Here is a 15,450-nt window from a genome sequence, read left to right as displayed (position 1 = left end):
TTCCCTCTTATAGTGTTACGTGCCACATTCTGTCTTACCCTCTTTCTCAACTAGAGATGTCCTTAGGTACCTATCTTTGTTTCTCCTCTTTCCTACCCAGCATGTTAATTGCTAAGTATACTTTTATCTGCTCTTGAATCAGGTGTTGCACTGTTGATGTGTTAATTGCTCTGCCAACAGGGAAAACCCACCTCCAGTTCTACCCCTTCATCATACTGTTCTAGCTTTTCCTTCAACCTACAACCCAGCTCATTGTGCTAGTATTTCACACACACCCGCCCGCCTCCATAGCAGCTGAAAGACTCTCAAATAATTGCTCCCTTGCTGTTTTTTCCAACCCTTTCACAGCTATTTCTGTTGTTTCCTTCTGCCTTCTCCCGCCGAGCATCGCAAATAAAAAGCAATCTGTGCTATATGACTGGTCCGCTTCCCCCTTCCCCTTGATTAAGGAAACACTTAATTAGGATTGGTTTTTAGGCTAATCTTGAATGATTCTATGACTGTCCTTGGCTACCTCTCCATCATCAGCTTGGTTTTTGTTTTGTTTTCTAATCCTAGGTGATTTGATTTAAATCCTTATGTGGATCAAAAGCTTTGAGGAAAGCAGATGTATCCCCATGATGCTGTGTCTGAATGCTTTGCTGAAATAGCATTGTTGTCAGAGTATTAGACAAGAAGTAACATTTAGGGGGGACAAAGTACAGGTTGTGATTTTTAACGTGGAGTTTAACACTTGGACTAGTCACGCTTCAGGTTTAAGGGAACTTGTTTCAGCCCACCCACCGAGGTCTTGAGCAGTCCTGCAAACCTGCCCTAGCATCATGTTATTGACCATCACTGCTGGCCAAAATCCAGCCCACGGAGCCCAGTAGCATGAAGAAGAAAAATAAGCTGCTTTTCTCTACCCAAAGGAGTCTCAAAGCGGCTTACAGTCGCCTTCCCTTTCCACCCCCCACAACAGACACCCTGTGGGGTGGGTGAGGCTGAGAGAGCCCTGATATTCCTGCTCGGTCAGAACAGTTTTATCAGTGCCATGGCGAGCCCAAGGTCACCCAGCTGGCTGCATGTGGAGGAGCACAGATTCAAACCCGGCTCGCCAGATTAGAAGTCCGCACTCCTAACCACTACACCAAGCTGGCTAGGGTATGCCTCTTGATCGCCCGCTCACCCACTGGCCATGGTCCAGAGTGGCCCAGTCACCTGCCACTGAACCCAAACTCTGGAACTTGCCCCTTGCTTCAATGGAGCTAAGGTGCTGGTGCAGTCTAGGAATGGGACTATGCCTGGAAAAGACAGGCAAATGCAAGCCTTCATAGATGGTCGCAAATAATCATCCCTGCCCATTTGCTCCTGGAGCTGTTCAACAAAACCTCCTTTTACTGCTTAATAAAAATACACAACATCTCGCCCACACAGGCAGAGAATGAACCGCTAAATGCTTTTTGCCTGCCCCCTTCTTACCAGGGTGTCAGCAAGGCACCAGCAAGAATGTCTAAGTCAGTCTGGCTCCCCACTCTTCTGCTACTGCCGGGACTTCTGGTCTGCTGCACTATAGTCTCTGCGGCATTCTGTCCTTGCTTGGCTTATCTCTGACACAGCTGCCCTAGAGAAGAGGCAAGGGATGCTCTTTAGACAGTGCTAATGTACCCTTTTCCCCATGAGCAAGCAGGGCCCAATGGAAAAACAATTGGGAGCAAGAGCTATTTCTCTTTGCCAGGATGGTGCAGTTAATAGAACCCACAAAAATGCCTGGTTGGCTGTTTGACGACTATTATGATTTTGCTGGGGAACATTGCAATACAGAGGCATTTTGCTTAAATAATTATTCTAGGCCAGTAAAATAAACCAAAAGCCCAATGTGAGTCAGAAATAACTTCACTGATAAAATGCACTCTGACTCACCAAAGCTGAATACGTAAATTGCACAAATAATAAATAATTACATAAATAATACATGAGATAAATACTATTCGCTTCTTGGATGCTGCTGAAAGCCTAGTTTGTTTAGATGCCCTAGAATACCCATTTGGAATTGCCCATCAGAACAGGAATATGTAAGATAGGGGTCCCTAGCTTTTTTCAGCCCACAGGCATCTTCGGAGCTCTGACACAGCATGGTGGGCACAGTTGCAAAAATGGCTGCCACAAAATGGCTGCCACGGGAACTGGAACTAGCCACAAAATGTCTGCTGCCACAGCTTTGTGTTGTGTTGGCAGTGCTCAGTTTGCAAGACATTAGCAAGGCTATTGACAAAAGGACATTTTGGAGGTAATTCATTCATAGAGTTTGCCGTAAGTAAGAAGTGACTTGATGGCCTTCAATACATGGGTCATACATTCCTTGGTTATGATAGGTTTCTTTTAGATATTAAATGCTTTGACTGGCAGATTGGGCTCATGTTTGGAAGCCACTCCACTTTTAAAGGAAAGGTCCTCTACAAATGCTTGAAATCATGAAACAAAAGCACCCCAACAAGCATTGTTCTCTTATACTATTCAGGCATGAGAGTCCTTTGAAAAGTAGGGAGCTACAGCGAGGTTTAGAAGGAACGATGGCAGAGCATCTGCTTGTCATGCAGAAGGTTCCAGGTTCAATCTCTGGCATCTATAGGATAATCTTTTAGATATTACTTTTAATGACAGATGTTTGGAAATATGTGATATGAAAGACCTTTACGTAAAAATTTGGAGAACTGTTGCCAGTCTGAGTTGTGACGCTACAGACCTTGATGGACCAATGTTATGATTCCGTATCTAACAGCTTTGTGTGTTCTTTCACATTACTTCTTTTTGCTTAAGTTATTTTCTGGATATTATTTTGTGTATGTGTTTAATTCAGTTCCTTGGTACTAAGCACTTAAATTCACATTCTGAATCCCACCTGAGGGTTGTTATCTCTTCTTCCGCATGCCACAGTGCTGCTTTTAACTTTCCAAAGCTCATTGTTACATTAGTGCATCAGAATCTGGTTTGAATTATTCCCTTGCATCTTTGTCTCCGAGAAGGAGAAAAGGCAACATGTTGACCTTGTAAAAGCTGAAAAGCCAGATGGGACATGATCAGAGTCAAAAGGCACCCTTTTATCCAGACTTCTTGAAATGGATTGAATGCACTCACTCAGTACTCACCGGGGATCTCATTGATTTTATTCAGCTCAGTTCAACAAACATGTACATAGTTCAGAATTCATGCCTAGTCAGGAACAAACTTGGGAGATACAGTGACATTGCCATTTTGTAGAAAGGGAACTGAAACAAAAAGAAGAAAGAAAGTCTTTAAGACCACTAGAGAAAGTTGGTGGAAAATCTGGCTACTGTAGTTAAAGAGGTGCCACCATCTATGACGCTCTCTAATGGCATTGGTGATGGAAGGTGCCGTCAAGCTGCAGCCAATTTATGGCAACTTCATAGGATCTTCAAGGCAAGAGATTAACAGCGGTGGTGTGCTGCTGTCTACCTCTGCCTGGTAAACCTAACTTTCCTTGGTGGTCTCCCAATCAAGTGCAGACTGAGGTCCACACTGTTTAGCTTCCAAGATTGGACCATTCAGGTCATACAGTATAGTCAGTCCCTAAGTAAAATGGAGTAGGATGTTCTTGTGCCACTCAATCTTCACATTGAATACTTGTATATTGAGCATTAGTTTTAATTAATGCATTTTACTGTATTCCACCACAGGTCATCTATGGCAGTGGTCCCCAACCTTTTGATCACCGGGGACCACTCAACGCTTGACAATTTTACTGAGGCCCGGTGGGGGGGGGGGGTAGTTTATTCCTCTACTCTCAACCCCTGCCCTAACGCTCTCTGATCGCTATGGTAATGTTTAAACATCCCTTCAAAATAAGATACAGACACGCGACAACAATGAACATAAGGAACATTTTATTTTCATGGAAATTTTAACTCATGACAATGACAAATCAATGGGAACTCTGAGCTTGTTTCTCTGCAACGAGATAATCCCATCTGGGAGTGATGGGAGACAATGACACACGAAGTGTGTTGTAAAGGGCCGTGGGGGGGGGGAGGTGTCCTTCGCGGCCCACCTCCAATTAGTCGACAGACCACATGTGGTCCGTGGCCAACAGGTTGGGGATCGCTAATCTATGGTGTTCAGCTGTTCCCTGACTCCCAGCGGGGGGTAGGTGGTGGGATGGTTGCCGCTGTCTTTTGGTACTTGTATTTTAATTATTGGTTTTAGGGGTTATAGGGGTTTTAGGAGATTGTATTGTTTTTACCTTGTAACCCACCATGAGCCGGCTTTGCCGAGAGTGGCGGGTAATAAATCCAAACAACAACAATTTACTGGGTTGTTATTGTGTTGTAAATAACTTTGGGGACTTTAGAATTGAAAGGATATCTATAAATTAACTCACTTGCTACTATCATGTCATGAGTTTTAAACTATAGTCACTTTAAGTAAAAAAGGGTGGCACTCCTAGGTTGCATCAGACCATGGTAAGATGGCTGCAATTAAGTGTGTGCACGCAGACACAACACACACACATGCACACAACCCTGTCTTACTTACTTGGTTTTTATGGAGGTTATCTTCTCAAGGAAGATTGGTTCTTATATGCCGCTTTTCTCTACCAGGAGTCTCAAAAGCAGCTTACAGTCACCTTCCCTTTCCTCTCCTCACAACAGACACCCTGTGAGGGAGGGGAGGCTGAGAGAGCCCTGATATCACTGAAGAATTGGTTCTCTCTACCCAAAGGAGTCTCAAAGCGGCTTACAATCTTCTTCCCTTTCCTCTCCCCACAACACACACCCTGTGAGAGAGGTAAGGCTGAGAGTACCCTGATATTACTGCTCGGTCATTACAGCTTTATCGTTGTTGTGGAGACCCTAAGGTCACCCAGCTGGCTGCATGTGGAGGAGCGGGGAATCAAACCCAGCTCACCAGATTAGAAACCACCACTCCTAACCACTACACCAAGCTGGCTGATGCTAAATTCTTATGAAAGTTACTAATTTAAATTATAGTATGAACCTAGAGGTCTTAAATCTTGACAATGGTCTAGCCCAGGGTAGTCAAACTGCAGCCCTCCAGATGTCCATGGCATCTGCTGGCAAATGCTGGCAGGGGCTCATGGGAATTGTAGTGCACGGACATCTGGAGGGCCGCAGTTTGACTACCCCTGGTCTAGCCCTCTGGACATCTGGAGGGCCGCAGTTTGACTACCCCTGAATCTAGCCCTCATCCCCAGCATGAAATATCAAATGAAATTGCTACCTCCGCCTTTAAGCATTTACAGCATATTATGGTGTTCTTTTCTTATGCAACAGGTCCTCTTCTAATCTTGTTGCGCTTTATTTTGCCTTATTTTGGATGGCTTTAATAAAAAGTGTAACATATGATTCAGCATGTCGTTGTCGCTCAGCGCAAGAGGCGCTTCTTCGCATGCCGAAGGTCCCGGGTTCCAATTCCCGGCATTTCCAGATGAAAGGGCTGGGGAGTTGCCTAGGTGACGATGCCTTGGAACGAAGGGCAGCCAACCCCCGCTCTCCCTCCCCGGAGCCCGAAGACTTCCAGGCGGCGAGACAACTTTGAGACGAGGTGCGCTTCGAGCTCCTCTCATTCCAGGGGGGAAGCAGCTGCAGGCGACCGGCCGAGCGGCTCCGGTTGGGGCAGCGGGGGGCTTCGGGGACCCTCCGCCCGCTCGCGGCTGCAGGCTTCCCGCCGACGGCGGCGCGAACGGCTCGGCCCAAGGCGGCCCCGCGCGATCCGGAGTGGCGTCAGGAACCCGCGCTGAGCCTCGGGGAGCGGCGGCCAGACCAGGACCAGGACCAGGAGCGTGGCGGCTGGTAGTTTGGGGGCGGAGGGCGGGGATGGAAGGGGGGCATGCCTACCCCCTCCCCGGGGCGCCAAGAAGCCGGAGTGACGCCGCTTTGGGAAAGAACCGGGGGGAGGGGGGCGGCCCCAGGGCTCCTGCCCTCCCGCCACGAACGCCGCCGGTTCGCTTCTTTCCTTGCCAGGGGGGTGGGCGAGGGGGACGTCGCCTCCGCTGCTTAGCTTTAGTAGCCCCCCACCCCGGAGCAATTAGAGCGCCCTCCCGACTGTCGGGAAAGGGGGTCGTCTCCAGCCGCGGCAAGCCTTGCAGGAGCACCGGGAGGTGGGTGGGTGGGCGGGGGGGGGGAGAGAAAAGACGGGGGGCGGCAGCACGGACAGGGCAAAGTGGAGTTCCCATCGCGAGGGAACAAGTTCGCGGGCACGGTGCAAATCTCTGCCGTAGGAGGGAACAGCCGAGGTGTGTGTGTGGGAGGGGGGAGAAGACTCGCCCCTGTTCTCCCTTTAGCAGTGGACTAGGCAGGGTTTCTGCCCTATGGAGAAGGATGCCAGCTCCAGGTGGGAAAATACCTGGTGGTTTTTGGAGGTAGAACATGAGGAGGGCAGGGTTTGGGGGGGGGGTCCCCTTCCAAAGTGGCCATCTTCTCCAGGGGAACTGATCTCTGTCACCTGGAGATCAGCTGTAATGCCAAATCTCCAGCCACCGCCTGGAGGTTGGCACCCTTCCTTACAGAGTTGATGCTGCCAGCTTGCTGAGCAGTGACAGTGAAGGGGAAGGCCTGAGGCTCACAGCCTTGACTCTCCATTATACAAGAGCATTTGCCTCATTATATTCAAACATTAATAAAGACGGACTCATTGCCACTGACGAAAGCCAGACTGAAAACGGAAAACAAATGAATCTAGAGACCGTTTTGGCAGAGTCAAAGTCTAAATAAATGACATGAGAGACTTTTTATCTTCTTATACTTAATTAAGCTACTGGATAGATTAAGAAAACGCTAGAGGGCATCACCCCAAGGGTCAGACAGGACCCGATGCTTGCACAGGGGATACCTTTACCTTACTGTAGCTTTAGGTTAAGCAAACGGGGGACTAGCATAAAGGCAGATGAAACTTGTTCTGAGGGTTTCATGTCATATAGATGGCCCTGTTGAGCTGGGTTCAAAATGTGGAACTCAGCATTTTTGGGATCTGAATGTTTCAATTAAAACTGATGTGAATGTGTCTTGCCTTGAAAACCCCATGGAGTTACTGTAGGTCAACTGCAGCTTTACAGTAAAACAAAAAGAGGTGCATGCTGCACCAGTCTGAAGGCAGGTTGCATGCATGTCCAAACATGTCAACTATTCTTTTATTCCTCTAAGCCAGGGGTAGTCAAACTGCGGCCCTCCAGATGTCCACAGACTACAATTCCCATGAGCCTCTGCCAGCAAATGCTGGCAAGGGGTCATGGGAATTGTAGTCCGTGGACATCTGGAGGGCCGCAGTGTAGACCATTTCTGGTTGGTACCTTTGGCAGTGTATTGACTTGCATCGTTGGGTTTTCTTAACTAACTGCATCCTTGATTTATCTCCCAGGGATCACTATGTGAGGAAACCAGGTTGCAAATGTCATGTTCGTCCAATGGAGACAGATTTAGAAAGAGCGTCTAGGATGGTCAACAGTGCACATCACACAAGAGGAACCCCCCAACCAGGTGGCTCAACTACGGACCGCATCCCATTTTAAAACAAATCCAGTTCACCTGCCCAAACATCCCTGCCGAGGGAATTGTTGTGCTTACCCGCGCCAGCCCCAAATAAAAGCCTTCTGCGGACGAAGAAAACAGATTGTGCACCATCAGGATTTTGAACAACAAGGTTGTTCTGCTTGTAAACTCCAACCCACAGTGGTCCTCTTATTCTCACTTGTTCCATTGGGTGGCCACGTGGGCATTTTCTTGGCTCCCGGGACAGCTGCACATATCTTTCCCCTTTGTGTCCATCATGGCTATTTTGCTAGACAGAATCCTTGACTCCATCACTGATTTCAACGTCTCACCCAGAACTCCTCACCCTTGTTTGTTGAATCAGTCTCAAGGGGACTGTGAGCTGGGCTTGTGTTGCTCTGAGGGACCTCAGGCTGATGGCAGCTCCCTGGGGCCAGCCATCTCATTAGTGCTGCCTATCATCTATGCTCTTATCTGTGCCAGCGGTATCCTGGCTAACGGACTGGTGATCTCTGTCGTGCTGGGCTGCAAGCAGAAGGTGGTGTCCGATATCTACATCCTGAACTTGGCGGTGGCCGACTTGCTTTTCCTGGTTGGGATGCCGTTCATCATTCACCAGCTTCTTCAGGAGCGAGGCTGGATTTTCGGGGAATTCCTGTGCTGGGCGGCTACCACCATCGATCTCAACAACCAGTTCAGCAGCGTGGCCATCGTCACTCTGCTCTGCGTAGACAGGTATTGGCTGGGAGAGTAGAGAAGGAAACTTGCTGGGTGCGTGGACCAATCACTGTCTATCAGCCAAACTTTCCTCACAGGGTTGTTGTGAGAATAAAACTGGGGATGGGGAAGAATGAACTACACTGCTCTGAGCTCTTCGGAGGAAAGAAAGAATAAAATTGCATAAAATAATACTAGGAGAACTTCTGCCAATGCATTACAGATTTAAGACAGTGATTCAAGATGCTGTTTGCAGAATGTTAGTTTAAACCTAAACTGGAAGAGCAAATGTGCAGACAGAAGCACATCCCTCTCTCCCTTGGAAAACAGGAAAGTCTGTGGTTAGCTGAATCTGGTTTGCACGATTGCTGGATATTATTTATTTTTACGCTTATATCCCACCCTTTCCTGGGGGCTCAGGGCAGCTGTACTGTGTTCAAATTGAGATGTTACTACCCTTGGGACATTCAGATGTTGCTTAGCCAAATTCTGTCTGTGTAGCAGCAATGCCTCCCCATTACAATTTCCTCGGCAAAGAAGTCATGGCTTACAATCTGTAGTTACAATTTTCTTGATTGTTTTCATTTTTTGTGGTGTAGAATGAAGGGAGGGTGGTGGGTTTTCCATCTTTGGAAGTTTTTAAACAGAGGCTGGATAGCCATCTGACAGAGAGGCTGATTCTGTGAAGGCTCAAGGGGGTGGCAGCTTACAGTGGATGAGTGATAGAGTTGGGAGTGTCCTGCATAGTGGGTTGGACTAGATGACTCATGAGGTCCCTTCCAACTCTATGATTCTATGAAACGTTTGGAGGATTTCACAGTAATAACTACATACAGCCAGGACACCATGTGTTGTTCAGGTCCAATTTCTGAGGAAGCTGGGAGTAGTGCAAAAGCAGGTGGTGAGGATTTGGGCAGTGGCCTGGTTCCATTCCTACCTGGCCTGGACCTTCTTCCATTTATAAAGGTTCTTAAGAGGACTGATTCAGTCTGACAGTCCCCTTTCTGGATCACGAAGGAAGACTGCAGAGGGAGACAATGGCAAACCATCTCTGTTTCTCACTTGCCTTGAAAGCCCCTGGGGTGGCCATAAGTTGGCTTTGACTTGACAGCACTTTACACATGCCTCTTGTCTTTTTTCTCGTGGCTATGTGATGTTCTATCCACTCCCTTTCCCTGTCCCTTGTTTCCTGCTCCAGCTGTTATCCACCCCATGTCATTGTCATGCTTCTGGCTGTCACACGTATCCACAAGACAAACGCCTGCTGCTTGGGGCAAATGTTCCCTGTTGCGGAGGACTGGCTTGACCCTCGTCCCTGCCACCTTTTGATGGTGCAGAGAGTGACAGGTGGGAAATCAGAAAGATGTGGCTGCCATGGAAACTCGAATTGGGGAAGTAGGCTAGTCTTTAAGAATATAGATGCTGAATCTTACCAGACTGTGAAGCTAGAATGAGAAATGTTTGACAAGGACAGGCCATCTGGGATAATACGCATGTCTGCTGTGGCTTATTAGTTATTTTATTTAGAATGTTTTAATGACACCTTTCAGTCTGTGTTTTAAGTGTTTTGTTACATTCATGTTTGCACTGTTTGTGTTCAGCTTGTACAGTACTGAATTCTGGTTTGGGGCTGGCTATTTCCCCTCTCCCCTTTTATTGGGTTTGACCTGTAGAGAGTCTGATAGCTCCTTTGACTCCAGTCTCTCTCTGCTTCTCTCCCCAGGTATGTGGCAGTGGTATACTCCTCTACCATTGGCCAGAAACGGACCTTGCGCTGTACAGTTCTGATCAACAGTGGTGTGTGGGTCGGAAGCCTAGCTCTGGCCACACCTGCCATGCTGTACACTCGGGTGCACTGGGACAACAAGACCGAGATCTGCCTCATTGACTTGCCAGGTCCTCACAGTATGTACTGGTACACCCTCTACCAGTCGCTGGTAGCCTTCCTGTTGCCCTTGCTGGTCATTACTGTGCTGTATTCACTGACTCTGCACCACCTTTTCCAAGCCATGCACCGTGTGCATAGGAAGGCATCTGCCCGCAGCCGGAAGGTGACCCGCATGGCGCTCACTATTATTGCTGCCTTTTTTGTCTGCTGGACACCTTACCATGTTCTGCAGTTGGTCAACCTAACGGCCACACCTTCCGCTACCTTCTTCTACTTCTACCAGGCTACTATATGCCTCAGCTACGCCCACAGCTGCGTCAGTCCCATCCTGGTTATTTTCTGCACTGAGTTCTTCCACGAGAGGATGGCGCAGTCCAGGTGGGGGTAAGGAAAAGAAACAACTTGTTGGGAAGAGGTTCAGTGGAAGCCTACCATGAAGGAAGTCTATAAACGTAACGTTATGCAGCATTTCAGAGGTTCTCAGTGGACGCCGATCCAAAATGGGACCTCAATTGGGATCCTCCTGGAACATCCAGAATCTTGTCAACCTAAAAGGGGAAGAGCCATGGCTTTGGCATGAAGGTTTCGGGTTCAATCCTTGAAACCTTTCTGGCAGAGCCTGTAGAGAAGGGGATTCCAATCTTGTTGAGTCTGTCGGTACGTCAGTAATTTTGAGGATCAGGAGTCGGTACCACCACAAAATGGCTGCTGTGAAATATTGGGGCCAGCTGCAAAATGTTGCTCGGTTGTAAACTGTACACCTTCTGATAGAGACAGGTGTTTCTGAATGAGTGCTTCTTGCAGACAGAAAGGAGATGCTTCTGGGGTTCTTCGGAAGCCCCTCTTGCTCGAGTGAGGAGAAGAAGGAAAGCCATGTCTGGCATTTACTTTAAGGAAGTAAAACACTGCAGAAGAAGCAAATAGGAGCCAGGAACTCTACGGGGTGGCTGTCAGAACTCTGCTGTTCAGAGTAGATACTGAGTAGGATAGACCAATTATGTGATTTACTAAAATTCAGCTTCATTTTCCCCCCAAATTTCCCAGCAGATAATTACAGGAAATGACCAGCCAAGTGATAAAGTATGCAGGAGACAGAGGAAAGGAATAGTGTGTATACTGTAAAGGAGAAGTGGAAATTGTGACATACAGCGAAAAGAGAATAATAGGAAAGAGGAATGGTGGTTGGAGTTATAGGAAGGTATGAAGGCATTGTGACCTCACAGGTAGTGGGGTCATGGTAAGAGGGCATTGGGTATATGTAATCATTTAATACTAGTAGTAAAGCCCATTGCATGCTTCAAGGTAATAGGCACTGGCCAATGGCCCTGTGTTGGGTCTTGCTAGGGGAACTTCACACACACAAAAGTACATGTCATGAGAAAGTGCTTGCCCACCAACTGTAAAGATCAGCTCTGCAGGGGAAAGGGGCTTCTTTGGAGGGCAGACGGTGAGGCATTGCACTATTGCGGACCTCAAGGAATATTCCCAACCCAGGGGTAACCAACCTCCAGGTGGGGCCTGGAGATCTGAAAGTAGAGCTCATCACACTGAGGGTCAATCTCCTCCAGTTTCAAGGAGTGAGTCATCAGTCCCACAGACTGGGTTTTATGAAGGGGAAGAAGACAGCAAAGCTGCACTGCCGGGAAAGTGCAAAATCATGTGCAGTAAACTCACTGCAATTTAGTTTATTGAAAATGGGGGGGGGGAAAGAATGATTTTTATTAAAGCACGTTCACATTCATTTTGTGGTAGTAGAAGAAGAAACACACGTTGAATTCAGTGTTGTTATTCCATATTACAAGTGGCCAGCTAATGCGGCTGCACATGTGGGCAAGTATGAGATCATGAGTAGTGGGCCTGTGTTGCATGCGCAAGAAAGATCGGCTGAAACTTCTAGCCTCCTGCTAGGCCAGGAGGAGAGAGAGCAGCATAACAGAAAAAGAAGCAGAAGTCAGAGAGAAGTTTCTAGTATAGACAGAGAGGTATCCCATATGCATACTGTCTGATTCTAGAGAAGAGGGAAACATGGTACCCTCCAGCAATCTTCCAAATTTGGATCCAATCAAATCCATTATCCCTAGCAAGAGTTAATTCCTTAAGCACTAGAACCAGCCATGCAGGGCTGTCCCATTGTTTTATGTCTGGTTTCACTACCTTGCTGTCTCTCTTTGCAGGTACTGCAGATTTCTCACCAGGTGGAGAAAGACAAAAGAAAAATCTTCCTTTTCTATTCCTGAAATCACAGCCATGGTCTCTAGCCCTCAAGTGAGCCATGCTATGTCTCCCTACCACCACCATTTGTTTGGGGCAGAAAAGCCTTTGTGCTCCCTTACGGAGACCACCGTATTCAGCGATGTTGTCAGCAGGCACGAGGAAGACAGTGGAGTTTAAGAGCCTCTGTAATTGATGCACAGATATGGTAATGATGTTTCTCCTGAAGCGCATGTTTCAGGCATGTTGCAGTTTCTGGAAAGGGGTTCGGGTGATGACGAAGCACATCCCAAACCAAGAGCCTCCTGGTTACAAGTAAGTTAGGGCACCAGGCCTCTTTGCAGGATCTATAGGAAACCACCTAAGCACACTTGTGGAAGAGAACTAGATGAGGGCATTTTGAGTCATGGGTGGCAGAGCTAGGCTGTAGCATTCTGTGCTGAATGGGATAAAAAGCCCTCCTGGCCAGCAGTCATTGACATGTGCAGAAATACTGGGAAGAGAGGTGATTGTGCCGGGGCTAGTCTGTGTGTGGAAAAGTGTGAAAGATTACTGGATCCTTCCTGGTAAGGGAAGAGAAGCCGGAAGGAAAGACTAGAAGGATGTGTAAAGACCTTGTAGAAAAGGACACAAGTGTGATTTTTTAAAACCAAATCTGATGGAATAAATGGTGAGTACAGTAATTGTATTCTTGAAATTGTGTATATGTTAGGAAGGAAAATTCTACGCATTCTGGACGGGAAGTAAGTTAGTTTGAACACGTTGCATTTACTTTAGAGAGTGAGCATGGTGTGGTGGTTAAAATATTAGACTAGGATCTGGAAGACCCAGGTTCAAATCCCCACTGTGCTCTGGATGCCTGTTGGGTGACCTGGAGCCAGTCACACACTCTCAGTCTAACCTACCTTACAGGGTTGTTGGGAGGATAAAACAGAGGAGAGGAAAGCTGCTTTGGGTCCCCGTTGGGGAGAAAGGCAGGATATACATAAAGTGAATAATAACTTTTGAATGAACGCATGTAGGACTGGGAGGTCAATTAAGACAATCTAAAACAATACGTGTACATAGGAGCATTCCTGGTAATCTATAGTTATTTTACATACTATCCAGATATTATAGTCACAGTGGCATCCGTGACAGCCATAGATCACTGTTCTCTAGTGTCCACCTAGCTACATTGGTGCACTCATGTTCTGCATCCCAGAAGACGGTGCACATCTTAACAGAATTCCAATATCTCTGGTTATATTTCATCCTAGTGCATGAATCAGATGTATCAGTGAAACGTTTATCCGTATGGGACAGTGCTGAATGGAAAGAAATCCTGTCTTTTCACAAAAAAAGTTCTTGGTACTTTAGCGACTAACTCAGTTGCTTTGACACATACTGCATCAGAGCCCTCTTTCATCTGATTAAGTGGGCTGTAGCCCATGAATGCTTGTGACACAATAAATCTCTGTAAGGTGTTACAAAGTGATTTCAGTTTTGCTAAAGCATGCTAGCTCGGCATCCCATCCAAAGCATAGTTTTCCTAGGGACAATGATTTGGGGGACTGTTGAAAAAGAAATTTTCGCAGGGTAGAAAGAATCCTTGGATTTAGATTGGTCAGTTCTACAACAAAAGGAATTGTTTCCTGTTGTTTCAGAGGGTTTTAAAAATAAAACTGAAGCATTCAGAATCACTGTGCTTAAGCATTTTAAGTCTCTGTGTTTCTTTCTCTTTGATACTCGTGTTAATAGCCAGAGGTGGATGGCACATGGTGACTAATGAAAATCAGACTGCAAAGGAAGAGTGCAGGTGACAAAAGGAGAAACTGCTTTTGCAAAACCCTGCAGTTCTTTTTCCAATAAGCAATAACGGTTTGCAAATTCTCAACTTCCATGGACCTCTTCTATATTCTAAATTAAATATCCAAGGTTAAAGATATCTGTTCTTTGCTGCTGTGGCATAGTGGTAAGGGTGCTGGATTGGGATGGGTTTCAATGCCAGTGACTCTTACCATCCATCCATGTGAACATATGAGGACACCATGTATACAATCTTGAGCTTGGGAAAAGGGTAAGATAAAAATATAGCAACCACAAATGCAGTTAAGTATCTTACACATTCACTTGTTTGCAAGGCTGTGAATGTACATCCTAGCTACAAATAATCTGAAATTTAAAACTTCCCTAGAAAACCAATTGCTGTACCTCCCTCTTCCTTGGTTTAACAGGGTGGGGTGGGGGGTGAGATACCTAGCAATGGACAGGAAGGGCATTGGTGCTTCCAGTATACCACTGGTTTCCCACCCCAGCTTCCTATGCAAAACATCTCTCTGAAGATGCCAAAGTGATATGTTGTGCCCATAGGGAACCATCAGCAATGGTTCCTGTAGCCATCTCCATGTTGGGAAATTCCTGGGAATTTGGGGGTAGAGCCTGGGAAGGCACCTCAGCAGAATATAATGCCATAAGGTCAATCCTCCAAAGCAGCCATTTTCTCCAGGAGACCTATCCCTATAGTCGGAAAAGTAAGCATAGTTCCAAGATCTCTGGGACTCCTCTTGTGATTGGCAACCCTACCAGTGGTGGGTTGCCAATTTTTACAGGCTCTAGCCTTATAAAAAAAAATTGATAGCATTAACTCCTCCAAAGTCATCATGGTAATAGAGGAAGCTATCCTTTGAGCCCTTGAACTATCAAGGTCAGCAATGCCTATCCAGCCAGCAGTAGTTCTCCAGAATCTCTGGTCTTTCACACACCTGATCTTTTTAACTGAAGATGCTGGGGACTGAACCTAAAACTTTTTGCATGTTCTTATCAATGAGCTATCATCCTTTCCATACATGTAGTGTGACTGGCATTATGCTGTATTTAATAAACACCCACAAATAAGTAGGGTCCAGGAAACCTGCCATATCCAAATAACGTTTTAAAAGGCCAGCCCCTACCCTTGTACTGAAATATCAATAACTGGATTAAACCAGCAAGCGCCCCCTCCCCAACCAGAAAGCCCCTCATAACCAAATAATTCTGAAAAGCCACTAGCCTCGTACAAGGTGACACCTTCCCGTAACCTATAAACCAGGGGTAGTCAAACTGCGGCCCTCCAGACGTCCATGGACTCCAATTCCCATGAGCTCATGG

The 15,450-nt window shown here is 46.8% G+C and overlaps 1 protein-coding gene across 5 annotated transcripts; it reads left to right on the top strand.

The window, feature by feature from the left end:
- Positions 1-5,424: 5,424 nt before the first annotated feature.
- Positions 5,425-14,016, top strand: LOC143821767 (melanin-concentrating hormone receptor 1-like). Of its 5 annotated transcripts, none has more exons than XM_077306115.1 (4): positions 5,425-5,562; positions 7,375-8,240; positions 9,946-10,494; positions 12,285-14,016. In XM_077306115.1, exons 2-4 carry the CDS (start codon positions 7,783-7,785, stop codon positions 12,499-12,501), a joined length of 1,224 nt encoding a protein of 407 aa, XP_077162230.1. In that variant the 5' UTR covers positions 5,425-5,562; positions 7,375-7,782; the 3' UTR covers positions 12,502-14,016. The 5 variants fall into 5 exon arrangements, with proteins under 5 accessions (XP_077162230.1, XP_077162234.1, XP_077162229.1 ...); XM_077306119.1 differs by having other exon boundaries at positions 5,425-5,810; positions 9,946-10,488; XM_077306114.1 differs by having other exon boundaries at positions 5,425-5,810.
- The last annotated feature ends 1,434 nt before the right edge of the window (positions 14,017-15,450 follow it).

The sequence above is a fragment of the Paroedura picta genome, chromosome 12 (genome assembly GCF_049243985.1).
Source record: "Paroedura picta isolate Pp20150507F chromosome 12, Ppicta_v3.0, whole genome shotgun sequence".
In the NCBI taxonomy this organism is placed as follows: Eukaryota; Metazoa; Chordata; class Lepidosauria; order Squamata; family Gekkonidae; genus Paroedura; species Paroedura picta.
This window is presented reverse-complemented; position numbering and strand designations above follow the sequence as displayed.

Coding starts and splice junctions, on each gene's coding strand:
- LOC143821767 (XM_077306115.1), top strand. CDS start 7,783: ATGGCTATTTTGCTAGACAGAATCCTTGACTCCATCACTGATTTCAAC. Junction 8,241..9,945: donor ACTCTGCTCTGCGTAGACAG/GTATTGGCTGGG, acceptor TTCTCTCCCCAG/GTATGTGGCAGTGGTATACT. Junction 10,495..12,284: donor ATGGCGCAGTCCAGGTGGGG/GTAAGGAAAAGA, acceptor CTCTCTTTGCAG/GTACTGCAGATTTCTCACCA.